The sequence below is a fragment of the Salmo salar genome, chromosome ssa03, assembly GCF_905237065.1.
Source record: "Salmo salar chromosome ssa03, Ssal_v3.1, whole genome shotgun sequence".
Classification (NCBI taxonomy): Eukaryota; Metazoa; Chordata; class Actinopteri; order Salmoniformes; family Salmonidae; genus Salmo; species Salmo salar.
Window position 1 is genome coordinate 34980128 of NC_059444.1, and position 21681 is coordinate 35001808.

The 21681-nt window shown below is 42.7% G+C and overlaps 1 protein-coding gene and 1 long non-coding RNA gene across 4 annotated transcripts in view; one reads left to right on the plus strand and one right to left on the minus strand.

The window, feature by feature from the left end:
* Positions 1 to 1125: 1125 nt before the first annotated feature.
* On the minus strand, positions 1126 to 8199 carry LOC123741628 (uncharacterized). Its single transcript, XR_006769113.1, has 2 exons — positions 8044 to 8199; positions 1126 to 1482 (listed from the first exon to the last, which is right to left on the minus strand). It is a non-coding gene; the product is annotated as an uncharacterized lncRNA (long non-coding RNA).
* Positions 8200 to 8601: 402 nt separating this feature from the next.
* LOC106599958 (CDK5 and ABL1 enzyme substrate 1) overlaps positions 8602 to 21681 on the plus strand; it is a 31559-nt gene continuing 18479 nt past the window's right edge. For 2 of the 3 annotated variants that reach the window (XM_045714761.1, XM_045714763.1), the window contains exons 1-3: positions 8602 to 9389; positions 20410 to 20481; positions 20862 to 20954. In XM_045714761.1, the coding sequence (XP_045570717.1) occupies positions 8821 to 9389; positions 20410 to 20481; positions 20862 to 20954 (734 nt within the window). In that variant the 5' untranslated portion in view covers positions 8602 to 8820. Of the gene's footprint in view, positions 9390 to 19609; positions 20142 to 20409; positions 20482 to 20861; positions 20955 to 21681 lie in introns of those variants that run through there. The other variant, XM_045714764.1, reaches the window with a different exon arrangement.

The following is a 21681-nucleotide window of genomic DNA, read 5'->3' on the forward strand; positions in this document are numbered from 1 at the left end:
CAAAGTTTTGGCACATTCATTCCATGTAGGCAGGGTTAAGAGGGAGCCTAAAATGTTGAGTCTCTATTGGTCATCCGGTTTTGGAGTGACCGGTCAGCCTCGCCCAATGAGCCAGTTTGTTTACATCCTAGCTACATGTAGGTTAGATAGGCTACCCTGCGCCCAGGTAACTTGCTAGCAACTGGTTTGTTACTGTATAAAGTAGCTTAATTGATAATTCCAGAAGTTAGATGTTTCCGGCTTTTGTTGCTGGAGGCGGATAGAACCATACCATTAGGAATTAATAGGATCTCTATGAATAGAAGAATTGTATCACCTGAACTATTATCTTCAGCACCTAAACGTCACCTATGTAGTAGCTAACAGGTTAAGAAGCTAGGTAGCAAGGTGATTCACACATATGACCAAAGATACAACAATGAGATAGATATTTCACTGGATGTAGACATGTGAAGCATCCGGTTGGCGTTTCCACTCACTACCAAATATGATGGTGAGAGGAAACCCACTGGCCGGCAGTTGGAGAAGACGGAGCGAGAGCTGAAATTCTGCTAAATTTATTATCAATGAATCATTTGTTCTCAATATAGTTTTCTGTTTCCAAAACTAAAATATGTTACGAACAGAGTGGACAAAGTTTTGTAGACTTTACCCTTTCCCAAAGTTTCAAAACATTTTTGTTTAGAAGTGCAAGGGCAAACTGAGTAAAGGCACACACAATTCACAAAGTATGCGTTCCCTAACAGAAATATGCAAATACATGCTAGAACACGCCAATAGGCTCTCGCTCGTTTGTACTTGACTCTGCTCACCTCCTTGCTTATTCTGACCATTATGATTAATTTGCTCCATTGGAAACGGCAGGCTGTCGTCTATCTTGGGTTAGTTATACAAATCTTTGATATGACTGTGGTACATTTGCTACATAGCTGCAGTGCAACGTAACCAAAAACAACTTTTCTAAACACATCAATCCATGCTTATATGGCCAGTAACAATATATCCAAGTTGTGTATTTGTCAAATATGAAGAGATGGACATAACATTCTTTGAGCTAGTCCTTGGAGAAACAGTTGTGTATAGCATTTTTCCTTGTTAATGTCGACTGGAAAAATCAGAAGCAGATAAGTGTTAGTTAATTGTCATGTCCATCCACAATTAACCATCAATTATTTTATTAAGGATATACCCCTTATTGTACATTTAGACATTTTCCTACAGGTAAGAGTTATTATTGTCCTTAGAAGAGTCACTGGTGTTCAAGAAACAGATAACTAGTTGAACACTTTTTGTGGAAATTGTATTCCTTGACAATGGTTTCCAACATATGATTGGCAGAACAAGAACATTTCTGTATTATATAAGTCTGCCCTACTCTTTCTCATCGGTACAGTTAGAAATATTAGCAGTATTGTTGGGAACGAAGTGATATTCCTCCTTGGTTTCTCTCAGCTATGGAGACAGGTCATCAGCCAGAACCGCCTGTGGAATAAATGAACACAAATTATGCAAAAAGGTTAACATGAATGGAAACCTAATACAGATTATCAATGTACAACTAATGATAAGTGCACGAGTTGCAATTCAAATAAAGTTAACATTTTTTGTTATTGTTCATGATAAATGTGTGCTCGTCACAACCATTAATTCACTCAAGTATGGTCTTATTGTAGTTCAATTAGGTGTTACTGTAGTGTTGGCAATTGCCAAAATATACAAACGGAAAATTGACTTGCAACAAACAAAATGTAATTTACAAGAACTCACGGGTGGGGGATGAAACTACAATAAGAATATATTTCCATTTAAACTCTACTGTAAACACTACCATGCCATAGAGTAGCACTTAAAAATCGGAATATTGCTGTAGGCTTCAGCTACAGGGCTAGACAGAGGTGGTTGAGAGAGCACACAAGGGCTACGTCCCACTTCTCTACCCTTCTCCAGAAGTGTGCACTTGCACACACCTCGTCATGGATTTAAAAGCATAGGATAGGTGTGTAAGCATTAGATGGATGGAGTTTCCAGCATTACTAAATCCTTGCAAGAAAAGTGTGCAAGTGCAGGGTGGAGAATTGGGATGAAACGGACAGTCACATGACTTTTAGGTTAAACCTATATTGGTACTGCCTACAGGGAGAATCAGTGCAAAGTAATGACTTGCATCCATAATGTAGATATTCTCTACCTCTATGCTTTCAACCTCCACCTCCTACCTATCCAAGTAGTAGTAGACCTACATACTATAGGATACCTACTTGTGTCAGGCTCCCGAGTGGCACAGCGGTCTAAGGCACTGCATCTCAGTGCCAAGTCTAGGACAAAAAGGCTTCAACAGTTTTTACCCCCAAGCCATAAGACTCCTGAACAGGTAGCCAATGGTTACCCAGACTATTTGCATTGTGTGCCCCCCCCCCCCCCGCCCGCCCGCACTATTGGTTAGAGCCTGTAAACAAGCATTTCACTGTAAGGTCTAAACCTGTTGTATTCGGCGCACGTGACAAATAAAACTTTGATTTGATTCAAATAACATTTTATTGGTCACATACACGTTATTGCGAGTGTAGCAAAATGCTTGTGCTTCTAGTTCCGACACTGCAGCAATATCTAACAATTCCACAACTACCTAATACACACAAATCTAAGGAATAAGAATACATATAAATAAACTCAGCAACTCCCCTTTTCCGGACCCTGTCTTTCAAAGATAATTCATAAAAATCCCCCAAAATTTCACAGATCTTCATTGGAAAGGGTTTAAACACCGTTTCCCATGCTTGTTCAAGCAACCATAAACAATTAATGAACATGCACCTGTGGAACGGTCGTTAAGACACTAACAGCTTACAGACGGTAGGCAATTAAGGTCACAGTTATGAAAATGTAGGACACTAAAGAGGCCTTTCTTCTGACTCTGAAAAACACCATAAGAAAGATGCCCAGGGTTCTTGCTCATCTGCGTGAATGTGCCTTAGGCATGCTGCAAGGAGGCATGAGGACTGCAGATCTGGCCAGGGCAATAAATTGCAATGTTCGTACTGTGAGACACCTAACACAGAACCCAAACCGGCTGCGTCATCGTGCATACATTTATTTTGTCCCCCCCCCCCCACACCAAACGCAATCACGACACGCAAGTTAAAATATCAAAACAAACTCTGAACCAATTACATTAATTTGGGGACAGGATCAAAAAGCATGAAACCTTTATGGAAATTTAGCTAGCTAGCTTGTACTTGGGAACTAATTTGTCCTATTTAGCTAGCTTGCTGTTGCTAGCTAATTTGTCCTGGGATATAAAACATTGAGTTGTTATTTTACCTCAAATGCACAAGGTCCTCTACTCCGACAATTAATCCACACATAAAACAGTCAACCGAATCGTTTCTAGTCATCCCTCTTCCGTCCAGGCCTTTTCTTCTCTTGACTTTATATTGCGATTCTAAACTTTCATAAATTAGGTGCATTACCTCCACTGACCTCGTTCGTCTTTCAGTCACCCACGTGGGTATAACCAATGAGGAGATGGCATGTGGGTACCTGCTTCTATAAACCAATGAGGAGATGGTAGAGGCAGGACTTGCAGCGCGATCTGCGTCAGAAATAGAACTGACTTCTATTTTAGCCCTTGGCAACGCAGACACTCGTTGGCGCGCGTGAGCAGTGTGGGTGCAATATTTGAATAATATAGATTTCAAAATGTATTTTGCAACATTCGCACACGCGATGCGAGCGGTGTAGTCAGCCTGTAAGACAGAGCTACAGGGAGACTGGACGGACAGCTGATCGTCCTCGTAGTGGCAGACCACGTGTAACACCTGCACAGGGTCGGTACATCTGAACATCACACCTGCGGGACAGGTACAGGGTGGCAACAACTGCCCGAGTTACACCAGGAACACACAATCCATCCATCAGTACTCAGACTGTCCGCAATAGGTTGAGATTGGCTGGACTGAGGGCTTGTAGGCCTGTTGTAAGGCAGGTCCTCACCAGACATCACCGGCAAGAATGTTGCCTATGGGCACAATCCAACAGTCGCTGGACCAGACAGGACTGGCAAAAAGTGCTCTTCACTGATGAGTCGCGGTTTTGTCTCACCAGGGGTGAATGTCGGATTCGTGTTTATCGTTGAAGGAATGAGCGTTACACCAAGGCCTGCACTCTGGAGCGGGATCAATTTGTAGGTGGAGGGTCCGTCATGGTCTGGGACGGTGTGTTACAGCATCATCGGACTGAGCTTGTTGTCATTGCAGGCAATCTCAACGCTGTGTATTACAGGGAAGACATCCTCCTCCCTCATGTGGTACCCTTCCTGCAGGCTCATCTTGACATGACCCTCCAGCATGACAATGCCACCAGCCGTACTGCTCATTCTGTGAGTGATTTCCTGCAAGACAGGAATGTCAGTGTTCTGCCATGGCCAGCGAAGAGCCCGGAACTCATTGAGCACGTCTGGGACCTGTTGGATCGGAGGGTGAGGGCTAGGGCCATTCCCCCCAGAAATGTCTAGGAATTTGCAGGTGCCTTGGTGGAAGAGTGGGGTAACATCTCACAGCAAGAACTGGCAAATCTGGTGCAGTCCATGAGGAGGAGATGCACTGAGGTACTTAATGCAGCTGGTGGCCACACCACATACTGACTGTTACTTTTGATCCCCACTTTGTTCAGGGACACATTCAATTTCTGTTAGTCACATGTCTGTGGAACTTGTTCAGTTTATGTCTCAATTGTTGAAGCTTATGTTCATACAAATATTTACAAATGTTAAGTTTGCTGAAAATACAAGCAGTTGACAGTGAGAGGATGTTTCTTTTTTTGCTGAGTTTATATGGATGAGCAATGACTGAGCAGCATAGGCAAGATGCAATAGATGGTATAAAATACAGTATATACATATGGGATGAGTAATGCAAAATATGTAAAGATCATTATTGGAAGGTCGCGTCAATTCGAATCTGGTATCAGAACAAAATAGTCAGCACATAGTAACTTCTGATTTCTTTGTACTTTAATTAATGCAAACACTTGAATGGTAAATATGTGGTTCGTATATACAGGCTCCCTGTAACACAACACAGGGCAGACAGAGAACTGGTATGACATCACAAGTTCTTCCTTAAATACTGGACAGACTTAGTTCCCGCTCCCTGAGGGCCTGTCATAGTAGAGGCTAGAATATGGTTTAGACTTATTCCAGCCTATCGTTGGCGTGCAGGTTGGTCCCAACCTCTAGACACACTCCTGCTTCCTGGCGTAGCTGTTGTCTCTGGCAGATGTCTCATCTTGTGACTGCACAATGTACAGTTCTCTAAAACCCTTACACCCCCCTGCATATACATTTCACTCATATCCTGTTATTGCTGTTATTCTACAGAAAAGCTCTTGCAAAACCCTGTTTTAAAGCATCAGCATTCTGTCCACATGACCCATCATCACATGAGCCACTTCCTCTAACATATAGCAGTACTCAATTATCTATAGTTTATATACTTATTATTATAGCATCTGTGTTATATTATATAGGTTATGCAAACAAATTGTTATATTATATAGGATATGCACACAAATAGTTGGTCAAACCCTAACATTATTAAAGTGGAATTTATAAAGTGACTAGTGTTCCATTTATTAGAGTGGCCAATGATTTCAAGTCTGTATGTAGGCAGCAGCCTCTCTGTGTTTGTGATGGCTATTTAACAGTCTGATGGCCTTGAGACAGAAGCTGTTTTTCAGTCTCTTCGTCCCAGCTTTGATGCACCTGAACTGACCTTGGCTTCTGGATGTTAGCGGGGTGAACAGGCAGTGGATCGGCTGGTTGTTGTCCTTAATGAACTTTTTGGCCTCCCTTTGACCTCAGGTGCTGTAGGTGTCCTGAAGGGCAGGCAGTGTGCCCCCGGTGATGCATTGTGCAGAGCGCACCACCCTCTGGAGAGCCCTGTGGTTGTGGGCGGTGCAGTTGCCGTACCAGGCGGCGATACAGCCCGACAGGATGCTCTCAATTGTGCATCTGTAAAAGTTTGTGTGGGTTTTAGGTGACAAGCCAAATTTCTTCAGCCTCCTGAGGTTGAAGAGGCGCTGTTGCGCCTTCTTCACCACACTGTCTGTGTGGGTGGACCATTTCAGTTTGTCCGTGATGTGTACACCGAGGAACTTAAAACTTCCCACCTTCTCCACTGCTGTCCCATCGATGTGGATGGGGGGGGTGATCCCTCTGCTGTTTCCTGAAGTCCACGATAATATCCTTTGTTTTGTTGACGTTGAGGGAGAGGTTGTTTTCCTGACGCCACACTCCGAGTGCCCTCACCTCCTCCCTATAGGCTGTCTCGTCAGTGTTAGTGATCAAGCCTACTACTGTTGTGTCATCTGCAAACTTTATGATTGAATTGGAGGCGTGCATGGCCATACAGTCATGGGTGAACAGGGAGTACAGGAGGGGGCTGAGCACACACCCTTATGGGGCCCCAGTGTTGAGGATCAGCGAAGTGGAGGTGTTGTTTCCAACCTTCACCACCTGGGGGCGGCACGTCAGGAAGTTCAGGACCCAATTGCACAGAGCAGGGTTGACAACCAGGGCCTCAAGCTTAATGATGATCTTGTAGGGTACTATGGTTTTGAATGCTGAGCTGTAGTCAATGAACAGCATTCTTACGTAGGTATTCCTCTTGTCCAGATGGGATAGGGCATTGTGCCTTGTGATGGTGAATGCATCGTCTGTGGATCTATTGGGGCGGTATGCAAATTGAAGTGGGTCTAGGGTGATCCTTAACTAGCCTCTCAAAGCACTCGAACTGCAAGGCACTACAGAGGGTAGTGAGTACGGCCCAGTATATCACCGGGGCCAGGCTTCCTGCCATCCACGACCTCTATACCAGGCGGTGTCAGAGGAAGGCCCTAAAAATTGTCTCGTCACCCTAGTCATAGACTGTTCACTTTACTGTACAGCAAGCGGTACCGGAGCACCAAGTATAGGTCTAAGAGGCTCCTAAATAGCTTCTACCCCCAAGCCATAAGACTCCTGAACAGATGCAAAACATAATTGTCTAGAGTACAATCACACTCTGATGACAAACTTTCAGATACGAGTGCCATAGCTTTGGAGAGCCCAAAGCCATACAACACTGGAGTCATGAGAAGGGCTAGCCTTGATCATGACTCAATTTCAATACATTACACATAAAAGTCATTGGACAAAGACATCTTCTGAAGGGGGGGATTTTGTTAATTAAGAGCCGCGACGCTCGGTTTGAATACTAACACGCATTGCTTGTGGTACGGTTTTGGAAGCATTAGGACCTTATCTTTCATATCGGCAATAAATAAATTAAGGTTAAATTGATACACACTTTTCTAGGGTTAGAGTTTCCACGCTGCCATATTCCCATGTTACTGCGCTTGTTTACTGAAAACGGACGGTAGACAGAGTGTTACCTGTGCTAATTAGCCATCTGGGTCTCCAAACACCTATGTGTAAACAGAAGACAGACACGTTGTCACTTAAAAATACTGTTGCCTGCAACTGTTAAAACCGTTAAAAGCAGTGTGCACCAGAGGAGGCTGGTGGGAGAAGCAATAGGAGGATGGGCTCGTTGTAACGAAGGTAATTATGTTTGCCTCGATTCCATTCCAGCCATTAGAATGAGCCCTTCCTCCTATAGTTCCTCCTCTGTAAGTGTGTATTTTGTATTTGTGAAATGATTTTGATGTGATATGAAAGTAGAGGGATTTATGTTTCTAGAACCGTACCACAATTGAAAATAGATTTATGTTTAGATGGAGTATTTGGCTGTTTTGGCTTCCAGAGCCAATTCGCCCTTTAAACAGAAAAGTCCTTGGACTAGTAGGAATGAATGGTAGGCTCCTTTAGGCCATTACTATGCTAGAAAAGGGTTAGTAGTGCCCCTGTTCTCGAATAGCCACATACTGTACCTCTACAGTAACTTCAGAGTAAGTTCAGTGCATCATATCTTGCTTGCTACCGGTGATATAAATTATATAACCATGCTAATTTAGATACCTAAAAAAAAAAAAGAAGACACTTACCTAGGATGTTTCCCGATGTCCTTCTTGTCGTACATTTTACGTTAGCTAGCCACCTAGTACCCACTGAGACCTTTTTATCCGAAATAGAAAAGTTAAATAGGTTTAAAAAACAGGGGGGAAAAAATCAAGGATGACCTGTCATTCCAAAACCAGTTGACCAATAGAGACGCATCTTCTACGCCTCCCTTTAAACCCCGCCTATATGGAATGAATGTGCCAACTTTGAAAACACAAAAAAAGGCAGCTAATACAAAGGGCGGGCAGGGTAACGTAACCAAAGATAGAACATATTGCAGAGGGAAGCGTTTCTTCGCAATCATTGAACATGTTTAAATGAAAACCATTTTTTTTTCCGCATTAATTTACAATTTATTTGTTCTTGCCTTTCAAAATGATTTACTTGCTAAGTTATTTATTTGACCTCAATACTTGTGGGTTAATGTTTTGCTTTCAATATCATTTTTGTTTGCAATAAGAATTTTATTCACGAATTCAAAAGGTTTGCTTGATATTAAAAAGGCACAAAAGTAATTCCATAGAAGAGGGGAGGAAAAAAACCTTTCATACATATCCCTGAAAGCTTATTGGTCAATTTTTTTCTGCTGCCACAATTCACAATACTGCACACACGTGACCATCCTGTGTTTAGTCAGTGTAACGCTTGCACTTAAAAGACAAGCATTTGACATTTGCTAACTACATAAGCACTCTTTACACACTTTTAATGTAATCTTGACAAAACCGCTGCTCGCAGCTTCGTATAGCTGAAAGTGGACCATGGCGGCTGCCATGAGCAGCAACACATCCACAACCACGCTTCAGATCAAGTATTCCAGTATCGAGCATACGCGGAAACGCATAGACCCTCGGAGGAGACAAGCCGCGCTCTCTTTTCTCAGTAACATTTCTTTGGATGGTCGACCCGTGCAAGATGAAGCCGACGATCAGATCGAAGAGGATAATTCAATTGAGGCCAGGACTAGACAGAGCCTGGTTTCCACAGCAGAGCGCCCGCTGTACGCGGCTGGCAGTGGCGCTGCGGTAGCAACCCCCACCGCCGCCCAGGCGCTCGCTATTGCAAACCAGGCTCTGATTGCTAACACCCGAGCCAGTTTTGGGATTGGTCCCGCCGCTGCAGCTCCAGCATGTACAGATCCGGAAGGGGATGCTTTCGGCCCTTCGATTTTCAGTTCGCCCTTCTCTGTAGTACCAGCCGCGACTAGAAGCAGGCTTCAGACCTTCACTCAGGGAGTCGTGCCTGCTGCCTACTCCAGGCAGGCTTCCCAGGTCTGCTGTCTCGAGGGAGGACCGATCGCCATATCGGGACTGGAACTGCAGAGATCAAGGTAACTGTAGATCTCTGCATCATGTAACGTTAGTGTTTCTATTCATTGAGGTGTGAAGGAGTTTACACGGACTGTTATGTATATCAATGTTTCCTATGTTGGGTAGACTATTGGCACAGAAGCCCACACAGGCAGTGTTTACACTGCACTCTCACAAATTAGGCATCATGTCGTATGCACTAGCGGTTCTGGGGAGGGGTGGGCAGTGCCCCTGTGACAACAATTTTGGACCCCCTTGTGGCCCCCCTAAATGTGGGGTATAAAATAAATGTTACATAACACATTTTTGCTATCATGCTTTTTTTTACATCCGTTATTAGACAGTGGCAACGATGATGACTATGAACGTGGTCTTTTGCCTGCTAATGCCTGCAATGCAGTGAAGAAAACGATATGACAACAATAACGTATAATGTAACTGGCCCCTCTAACAGTACAACTGGCCCCAGCTTGGCCCCCCCCCAGTTGAAATGGTCTAGAACCGCCACTGGTCGTATGCGACAATATTGCAACCCAGTAGTGTCAACACTACACTACAGGCTATGGTAATGCCATAAGGTAAGTGTTATCTTGATGAAGGTTTTTGTTGAGTGAAGCCAAGAAACGTGATCCACAGATCTGGGCTAGGCTAGGTTAACATTTATCAACAGAGATCATTTAAACAACAGAACGGGTTCGTCCTGTCACATATTGTAGTATGGTTGCTCAAAGGTCATCAGTCTTAGTCAGTGTACTGCTAAAGGCATGTTAAATACAAATAAAGAGACAGACAGCAAAGACAAAGTGCCCTCGGATTTGTGAAACTGTATCTCACCAATGAGCGACTTATACACTTGTGTGCTGAGATTCATTAATACACCAATACACATGCGGTGGCCCATCGAATCAAGTGGAATCAATGTTGCATATCAACAGGATTAGGTGGAAACGGTTAACCGTTATGCCATCATTTCGATTAGCCTGCCTTTAACAGTATGATGCACGTCCTTTAAACAGAACTTGTAAAACATGTTAGGGATAGCACTGAAACCGTGTGAGAGATCAAACAAGTAAAGGCATGTCCAGAAGGGAGGAAGGGGTGACTTTTTCTCCCCCGTGCAGATTCAGTCCCACCGTGACTACTACTTGACAGGCATGGAGATGAAGGCCCGAACGGCTGAAAAGCTGTGGCCTAGTTCCTTTCACAGACCTCATCACTTCAGACAAATGTTTATTATCTCGGGAACTGGTAATCTACTTGTTACCTAACATGGCTAATTAAGTGAGGGCTAACTGACAATATAGCCTATTGGTTTGCACAGTACAGTAAATAGAGCTAATGCTGCCCAGGTAGGCCTATTGTTTATTCTGGATTGTTTATTAGGTTATGTGTATTTTCTCCCCATAATCCGTTGGATGTGTATGTCTTTCTAAAGCGGCCCGGCACCTGCCGCCTTGCCCTCTCCTATGCGATATAAACATCCTGTAACCCAACACTCCCAAATACACCGGCCCACGGAGGCCTTTTATTCCATACCGTTGTTTACTCTGTAGAGTAGACCAGAGCACAGGGAAATATGAGGCTGAGACTCTCTCGCTTGCCACTGCAGGAGAGACGTCAGGAACAGTCTTCTCTTTCTCTCACTGTGTCAGAAAATGCTGTTAGATACACTACACTCTCAGGCCACTCCACGTCTTACAACTGCCAGACATCACAGGACAACGCATTCACGAAGCCATTGTGAAGCGTTTAGTTCACCTTTTGACTTCATCGAAGTGACATTAGTCAGACTGGCCCTGAAGTCCGTCATGAGCTAATGCCATATCTTAATTGTGAGAAGTACATGTAGCGTAAAACATGCCATTTGATAATGAATGTGTTATGAAGTTGTTATATTAACAAAGACCTTACAGATGGTTTATGTTTTGTTTAAAAAATTTAAAGCAGAATTCGTGTTTTTATCAACCCCAACAGTATTTTACACAAAGTCTAATTCATCAGCTTACTGCAATATATTTCTCTTGAAGGTGTTACGATGACTTAATTTTGCGTAGGGAGCATCTCATTGCATTAGTTAGCCATGTAGTGAGCCTGAGTTACAGTACCATGATTTATTAGCTAAACCCCCACAGGTTATGGAATGCGGTCAGTCAGAGAAGGAAGCCCGTGTAAACTGAATTATAAGCTAACTATAGGCGACCTGTTGATAGACCCTGGCCACATTTTCCACAGGCGTATCATAGATGGGAGTCCCACAGTGCCTGGTTTGTTTTCTCAGGGCAGCAGCTTGGTGGAAACGTGGCCAGGTTCAGAGAACCCTGGCTGGGAAAGGAAAGGCAGGATGCCCAGTCTTTCAGAGACGCTGCCCGGCCAGGCTCTCCTTTCTCTCGTTTTCTATCCTCCACTTCCTCTCCCAAGGGCACCAGACTAGACATTCTTTCTCTTTCATCTCTCTGTCTCTCTCTCTCTAGATAATAAACAAAAGTGAAAAACAATAATAAGTTACTGGCCCAACGCTCTTAACCTCTAGGCTACCTGCCACCCCAATGCTCACAAAAGTTTCAAATAATATAGACATTTGAATTGTTATATTACTGGCTATGTACAGTTTTGTAACAATGTGCAAATAGTTGAAGTATGGGAAAGGGAAAATAAATAAACCAATAAATATAGTTTGTATTTACAATAGTGTTTGTGCTTCACTGGTGGTCACAACTCTTGCTGGACTTTATCAAAATTGGATTTGTTTTGTGGGTCTGTGTAATCTGAGGGAAATATGTCTCTCTAATAGGGTTATACATTTGCCAGGAGGTTAGGAAGTGCAGCTCAGTTTTCACCTCATCTTGTGGGCACATACAGTGAGGGAAAAAAGTATTTGATCCCCTGCTGATTTTGTATGTTTGCCCACTGACAAAAATGATCAGTCTATAATTTAATGGTAGGTTTATTTGAACAGTGAGAGACAGAATAACAACAAAATCCAGAAAAACACATGTCAAAAATGTTATAAATTGATTTGCATTTTAATGAGGGAAATAAGTATTTGACCCCCTCTCAATCAGGAAGATTTCTGGCTCCCAGGTGTCTTTTATACAGGTAACGAGCTGAGATTAGGAGCACACTCTTAAAGGGAGTGCTCATAATCTCAGTTTGTTACCTGTATAAAAGACACCTGTCCACAGAAGCAATCAATCAATCAGATTCCAAACTCTCCACCATGGCCAAGACCAAAGAGCTTTCCAATGATGTCAGGGACAAGATTGTAGACCTACACAAGGAAGGAATGTGCTACAAGACCATCGCCAAGCAGCTTGGTGAGAAGGTGACAACAGTTTGTGCGATTATTCGCAAATGGAAGAAACACAAAAGAACTGTCAATCTCCCTCGGCCTGGGGCTCTATGCAAGATCTCACCTCGTGGAGTTGCAATGATCATGAGAACGATGAGGAATCAGTCCAGAACTACACGGGAGGATCTTGTCAATGATCTCAAGGCAGCTGGGACCATAGTCACCAAGAAAACAATTGGTAACACACTACGCCGTGAAGGACTGAAATCCTGCAGCGCCCGCAAGGTCCCCCTGCTCAAGAAAGCACATATACATGCCTGTCTGAGGTTTGCCAATGAACATCTGAATGATTCAGAGGAAAACTGGGTGAAAGTGTTGTGGTCAGATGAGACCAAAATGGAGCTCTTTGACATCAACTCAACTCGCCGTGTTTGGAGGAGGAGGAATGCTGCCTATGACCCCAAGAACACCATCTCCACCGTCAAACATGGAGGTGGAAACATTATGCTTTGGGGGTGTTTTTCTGCTAAGGGGACAGGACAACTTCACCGCATCAAAGGGACGATGGACGGGGCCATGTACCGTCAAATCTTGGGTGAGAACCTCCTTCCCTCAGCCAGGGCATTGAAAATGGGTCGTGGATAGGTATTCCAGCATGACAATGACCCGAAACACATGGCCATGGCAACAAAGGAGTGGCTCAAGAAGAAGCACATTAAGGTCCTGGAGTGGCCTAGCCAGTCTCCAGACCTTAATCCCATAGAAAATCTGTGGAGGGAGCTGAAGGTTCGAGTTGCCAAACGTCAGCCTCGAAACCTTAATGACTTGGAGAAGATCTGCAAAGAGGAGTGGGACAAAATCCCTCCTGAGATGTGTGCAAACCTGGTGGCCAACTACAAGAAACGTCTGACCTCTGTGATTGCCAACAAGGGTTTTGCCACCAAGTACTAAGTCATGTTTTGCAGAGGGGTCAAATACTTATTTCCCTCATTAAAATGCAAATCAATTTATAACATTTTTGACATGCGTTTTTCTGAATTTTTTTGTTATTCTGTCTCTCACTGTTCAAATAAACCTACCATTAAAATTATAGACTGATCATTTCTTTGTCAGTAGGCAAACGTACAAAATCAGCAGGGGATCAAATACTTTTTTCCCTCACTGTAGCCTGCCTTCTTTCGAGAGCCAGGTCTGCCTTCGGCGGCCTCTCTCAATAGTAAGGCTATGCTCACTGAGTCTGTACATAGTCAAAGCTTTCCTTCATTTTAGGTCAGTCAGTGGTCAGGTACTCTAAGGCCAAATAGCATTTCAGTTTGCTTTGTTTTTTGGTTAGTTCTTTCCAATGGCAGAGTTACAAAGAAAAAGCCATATCTCAGACTGGCCAATAAAAATAAAAGATTAAGATGGGCAAAAGAACACAGACACTGGACAGAGGAACTCTGCCCGAGAAGGCCAGCATCCTGGAGTCGCCTCTTCACTGTTGACGTTGAGACTGGTGTTTTGCGGGTACTATTTAATGAAGCTGCCAGTTGAGGACTTGTGAGGTGTCTGTTTCTCAAACTAGATACTCTAATGTACTTGTTCTCTTGCTCAGTTGTGCACTGGGGCCTCACACTCCTCTTTCTTTTCTGGTTAGAGACAGTTTGCGCTGTTCTGCGAGGGGAGCGTTGTACGAGATCTTCAGTTTCTTGGCAATTTCTCGCATGGAATAGCCTTCATTTCTCAGAACAAGAATAGACTGACGATTTTCTGAAGCTACTCAACTAGTCTAAAGAAGGACAGTTTTATTGCTGCTTTAATCAGGACAACAGTTTTCAGCTGTGCTAACATTATTGCAAAAGGGTTTTCTAATGCTCAATTAGCCTTTTAAAATGATCAACTTGGATTAGCTAACACAACGTGCCATTGGAACACAGGAGTGATGGTTTCTGATAACAGGTCTCTGTACCTATGTAGATATTCCATAAACAAATCAGCCTTTTCCAGCTACAATAGTCATTTACAACATTAACAATGTCTACACTGTATTTCTGATCAATTTGATGTTATTTTAATGGACAAAATTTTTTGCTTTTCTTTCAAAAACAAGGACATTTCTAAATGACCCCAAACTTTTGAACGTGTGTGTGCGCGTGTGTCTACTAAACATTAAGAACACCTGCTCTTTCCATGACATAGACTGACCAGGTGGAAGCTATGATCCCTTATTGATGTCACTTGTTATATCTACTTCAATCATTGTAGATGAAGGGAAAGAGACAAGTTAAACCAGGATTTTTAAGACTTGAGACATGGATTGTGTTTGTGTGCCATTCAGAGGGTGAATGGGCAAGACAAAATATTTAAGTGCCTTTGAACGGGTTATGGTGGTATGTGCCAGGTGCACCAGTTTTTCTAGAACTGCAACGTTGCTGGGTTTTTCCACACTCAACCGTTTCCAGTGTGTATCAAGAATGGTCTACCACTCAAAGGACATCCAGCCAACTTGGTACAAGTGTGGGAAGCATTGGAGTCAACGTGTTTTTTACTTTTTTTTTTTTTTTTATCTCTCTCATTATCTCTCTCTTTCCCCCTTCCCTCTCTCTCTCTTTTGGCCTCCAGTCCTGCTTCTGCTTCCAGCCAGCAATCCCCAGCCCCCAACCCTCAGATCAAGTGCCAAAAGATACTAGACCAGAGCTCAGGGCTGCTTAAAACCATCCTCTTGTTCGGTGTGCCCTGGTTTCAATGCACGCAGATGATGGCTGGGTCTACATAGGCTGCAGTATTCTACTGCTCAACCTAGACTCATAAATTAGGCTAGAATGGAAAAGGCATTGTGTAAGACGCCCACTCTGTCTTGCTGCTAAAGGTGTGTCCGCCTGAGCTGTTGATCTGTTTGAACCGGTTGAAATGTAAATGTATATTTAGCGTAGTGAGCATTGTTTGCACAAAATCTATTTCGTAGAAATTGTTGTTGATTGACAGTTTTTAATGCAGTTAATTCAATTGTGCATTGCAAAGTCTCCCCATGTTTTAAACCATTTTTCAGAAGTTCTCGTTGTGTTCAGAAGCCTACTATGGGGAGACTATGAAGCCATAGCAGAGAAACCACATGCAGTATAAGCCATTACAATGGTCTGGTCCTTTGCAGTTTTGTGTGAATGAGTCATATCCTTTAGGTTAGGAGGTTGATTGTTGTTTGGTGATGTCATAGCTGGCATAATCACATGTTTATGTAAGCAGCATACTTAGGCTAGTTTTCCTCTAAAACCCTTGAGATTTGAACTGTAAGCAAAAGCTCCAAGCAGCTGTAGGATATGGTTAAAAACGCCACCATAATCAAAACATCACTGGTAATGAGTCTCGAGACAAGCTAGTCAGCATGGATTACTCCATAGTTCCAAAATGGATCTCTGAGTACAAGTTCACTAGTTCAAGTTCCACAATGCTAGTTGCACCGTTTCTCACCCTAAACTAAATGCTATTTTAAGGGATGGAGGACGAAATGGATACAGTGTTTTACTTTATGTCAAGCCACTGGGAAAGGGGGATACCTAGTCAGTTGTACAACTGAATGCATTCAACTGAAATGTGGCTTCCGCATTTAACCCCAACCCCTCTGAATCAGAGAGGTGCGGGGGCAACTAACCACACGGGTCTGTGTCTTGAACAATATACAGTTGGGTTTATTGGCACCCTTTTGCACACTCCCCTGGTTGAACGAAAATCAGATCCAACAAAAGAGTGTAGATCAGAAAGTGTAACAATAACATCCATAGTTATGGACTTGCAAACAGAAGTCTTCAAAATGTCCAATACTGTCGGTAACGTAGTAGCGTTAGGTTACAGTAAGGCATGAAGTTAAAGTTAGCTAGCTAGCTTATTGTCTTTGAGAAGGTCTGTTACTTATGCACTACTAGCTACTTAACCCCGACATTTCTCTCCATCGTGATAAAGCCATAGTTATTTTGTTGGTTTGACAGTCATTTCTGAAGATGATTTATTTCATGTGATTCATTTACGTCTGCCCACGTTTTTAAGGTCAACCCTATTACGTGAACTGAACTCTCGTTTTAATATGGTGAAAATGTCTGGCCATTTTCTGGAGTTTTGTGGTGGAAAACTGAGCGTGTCGAGCATAACACATCAACCCTGTTACCCATAGATAGACAGGTTAGACATTTTTTTTCAATTTAACATTTTTGTGAAGCATTCAATTGTGCCTCCCGGTTGCACACAAGCTTCCATTCCCCCTGTCACAAGGGGATTTATAGCTGATTTAAGATGAACTCGTCAACCCTGTTATGGTCATCCCTGTTACTTTATTTTGCACTTAAATGTCTAATGCAGACGTTTTTATCTCAGTATCCAAATAATTTCTGGGTAACAATGAATTACCTTACTGTGATTTTGACCATTTTCATTGAAAACAAAGAAACAAATAGCTTCTTAGCAAAGAGTTTTGATAGGACTGCCCGGGACTGGGGAGGGGAAAACGGATCGTTTGCTGTTATTGGCAAAGAGGTGATGTCACCAGGCAGGCCAAAATTCCATTCCACCTAAGCAGGCTAAAATTTCAGGCATTCTTTTCAAACAGCTCTTACACAAAAAGGGCATCATCATAATTTTTACAATTTCACAGTATTATTCCAACCTCATTGTGGAAATATATAAATAAAACACAGTAAAATATTTGTGGGGACTGCACTGGGCCTTTAATATGCACTTACTATAGTAATGTTTTTATTTAACCTCTTGTTGGGGAAATGTGTTCATACTCCCTGACTAAGGCCATAACGCCAAAGCGAGAGAGTTTAAAAAAATCTTGGTTCCATTGAACATGCCATACAAATAAAGGCATTTTTAATTAATTATATGAGTGCCTTGGTCCTCCTTTATCTTTGGTGTTTCTTATGAAGTTGAACATGTGCTCTTTTTGACAGAATGTTACAATTAGGTGAAATCAAATGTTATTTTGACCAAGTTGCACTTTTCGAAAAGGCACCGAATTGGTGGAACAACCTATTTAATTCCACTCCGTCACCCGACAGTGGAACGGGAAGGCAATGTCCATGGCAGGCTGCCAATGGGCGTGCATGTGAAACAATTTTAATATTCTAGAGCACTACTGCACCGTAACCTAAAAACGGCAAGCATAGCAGACAGGTTACATATGGATTTAGTTTTTACGTTTATTGTAAAGATTGATCATTGACCTTGCTTGAAATGATTCATTGTTCATTTCAACAGGGCTTGAAAACAACCACTTGAGGCAACAAAGACACAGACAAATAGGGTCTTTCATTGGCAGCTCTACTAACAGATGCCAATGTTGTTCTTTCAACGTTGAAGGAGGCAAGAATCCGAAGTAGCCTGCGCTCTGCGTTGAAGCTTCTGAGTCTGTCCAGTCCTCGTTAACGTCAGACCATTGGATTCTATTGATCCAACATCCAACCTTACCCTCAGTTTAACATCCAATAGCTGGTCGCGTCAGAGTTTTTGTCTGAAGTGAATGAGTGATCTGGTCTGTGTGTTATTATGTCCACAGTTTACACTGGTGTGGAAACTGTCCTTTGCCAAAAACCATGTCCTGGCTGGCCTGCCGTTGCTCATCTACAGTGGCTGGATCAAAATCCTAGTGTCCCGCTGAACTGTGGAAACTAGTTTTCATGCCAGCTGGATTTTCAGAGAGCTCAGTTCCTCAGATGTGTACCGTACGAACTGTGAAAGAAAAACTTTAATTCTGTCCAAAAACATTTAAAAAAGAAGGAATTTTTTGTCCTCTACTCAAAAACAGAGATGGTGTAGTAGGCCATCGGTAATTGAGTGAACCTAATCATTTGTCATGGAGTACCTGGAACCAGGTCATGGTCACTGCTATGTTTGTAACAGAGTGAGAGGCCTGTATTTGTTCAGCTGACTGCTATTGCCTAGCTGTTCGTGTTAATATGTTCTCCAGGGAGAAGGTGCAGAGACATACAGGTAACTGCCAAAATAAAGGAAACGCTTGAGTAAATGATGGTTATAAAGTATATTGAAAGCAAAAGCCAATTATTTGGGCGGGAATACTTTTTGTACATCAGTGATTCTACACCTCACTTTGTTTAAGCTGGACTCAAACCCAGGTCCCCGCGATTACAAGCCAACACCTTAACCGTTACACGATGTTAGGATTTTGAAAGTAGGGTACGCCCGGCATTGATGATTGCGTCTCCGACCCACTCACATTAAACGAGCGTCAGTGACGGCCGCATGCCCCGTGTAGGCAACGACATGGGGGTTTTGTCTCCGATCTCAAAAACCTGTGAGACAGCTAAAGAGAGGCCCGACTCGGCGGAAAATCTGCCTGACTCCAGCCAGGGGGCGTTTTTACGCCCACCAGTAAGGATATAAGTTATATAAGTTTCATAATGCTTAGGTCCAGGACCTTAATGTGCTTTTTTTTTTTTTTTTTTCATATAATTACATGTATCCACCAATCCAAAGAAAGGATAGACTGGAGCTAGACAGCCTGCCATGCCGCTTTGTGGACAACGACTCCCATTGTTAGGGACGGATAGACACGTATCTTATCAGTATATCCATAATCAGAACATTTCCTAGGATTTCCTACCTGCAGCAACAATGCTGGAAATACTGGTAAAAACGCCTGTCCCTAGTTATTTTCTTCCACCATGAATTTAAGTCCATGGTTCATGAGATGGATTGTAATTCTTGTTTTGTCCTTATAAGTAAGGTTATTACATTTCTCGAGCTTGTATAGACTTAATCTCACGTGTTCAGTAGGCCTGGCTGCCTACTTCTACGACTGGCAGCTGATTTATATAGGGGCGGCCTAGTGGTTAGAGCGTTGGGCCAGTAACTGAAAGGTTGCTAGATCGAATCCCCGAGCTGATAAGGTAAAAATCTGTCGTTCTGCCCCTGAACAAGGCAGTTAACTCACTGTTCCTAGTCCGTCATTGTAAATAAGAATTTGTTCTTAACCGACTTGCCTAGTTAAATAAAATAAATATAGCAATAGCCTAATAGATATGGCTCTGCCTGGTTGAGTTATGCAACCCAAGTGTGAAAGAAAGGCCTGTCTGTGAGGAAACATGAGAAAATGCTTTCAGAATCAGCCCTTGTCTTTATCCTCTCATTTACCAACCAACCAGTGCCTGACTCTAGATTGTTCTACATGATCTCACACAGAGGCTGCCGGTCAGAATTTCGAACACAACAGTGGTCATTGACGACGGCAGCCGGGCAGTGTTGATGTCAGGGATTACTTGATTCAGTGACTACAGCACACAGCCGTAGACATTTTAGCTATGCCTCAAATCTGACCTGGAGGCACATGAGGTCTAGTAGGCTACTCATTCATTCTCCAGACCGTTAAAGAACAATGAAAATGATTGTCTTTGCTTTTAGATCTTCAATGATTTGAATATTTGCGTTCAGAACAGGACCGTGTTGCCGATTTCTCCGAGGTTGTCCAATACTCATATAATGGTGTTTTGTCATGGTAAGCCCAGGATATTCATATGCATAATCATTATCAAATGAATGACCAAATTTAGCAATCGTATTTCGCAAAAAAATCTTGCAATGCAGAATAAAATATTAGAAATAGGCCTAATGCTTATTGTGTCCAGTCTTTTCCTCTTCCATGGCCAGGTAAGAGCTGTTTAGCAGCACCGCAAGTTGCTTGTAAAATTCCATACCAGGATCTTTCCTAACAACTGCTTCTTTATTTCCCCCTGCCCTCTCTTCTTCTTTCCTTTACTCCACAGACGGAGGCTCATCTCTCAGCGTTCCTCCTTGGAGACACTGGAAGACATTGAGGAGAACGCCCCTCTACGCAGGTACTGTATAGCAACGACTGTCACAGACCGCGCAACACGGCACGCCACCCCGAAACATAAGTTTGGCTAGCTCATATTTTCCTCTCATTTTACAGCTGTACTTGACAAGTCAATAACAGCTTTGGCCTGGGAAGTATTTAGGTAGATAATGACATGGGGGGGGGGGGAACTGTAATATCACTTCAGTTTGATTTGTGGGGTACTTTTATGTCCTGTGGGGGTAGTGATGGTGGGGACGTCATGCTGCGGCGGTAATGTATTGGTCTGGCTCCGTCTCTCTGTTTAGAGTTGTAAAAATATATGTTGTCTTTACGGCTCAAATGGATCCCACTTAATCACATTTTGTTTTGATCAGTCTTATTTATTTGGTCTGTTTTTAGATGCAGAACCCTCTCAGGTTCACCTCGACCAAAGAGCTTCAAGAAGGTTCACTTCATCAAGAACATGAGGCAACACGATATGCGCAATGGAAGGTATGAATGAAAACAACCCCAGCCCTAATTCCATACAAAGTTTCAATGGAAAATGGCAGGATGCCCCCCCAATGAACACTCAGCAGTTTGAATGTCTATCAGGTTACTCAACTTTAGCCTACATCTTGGACAAGAGATGTAGGTTATTAATTGAAGGTTATTCCTTATAGCTTAGAAGTGCTGTATCAATTAATGTACTATTGGTTAATAACTGATCTTATTGATTGATTCATGTATCAGACTGCTCAGCAGTTCATTGGGAGTCCGGTTAGTTTTCACAGAAATATTCTCAAATTGAGTTTAGATCTTGTTTTGAATATTTTGTTAAAGCTATACATTTAAGGATCACACCATTGAATCACAAATGAGTCATGCAACACGTCACTCTCTCACGTTTATAAACAATGGCGCATGCAATGTTGACTTAGAAATTCCAGAGCACTGAAGACATTTTAGCACCCTGATTTATTTTTATATATGCACACAGTTATATGTAGCTATTGTTCAGCTTCTCTCAGTAATGAATACTATCACCTTTTTACGGCTATTTTCTGGACTCTAAAAGGAAATGGACAGTTAAACTATTTCCACGGCACTTCATTTCGTATTACACCGATCACTCAAGTAGCTTTTGATCCTGGTATTTTTTGAGCTACAAGCCTCAAGCTTCTTTTACACTTGGGTGTACCAGAACCCATTTCTTTTTGATTCATTGTTTTTGAAATAT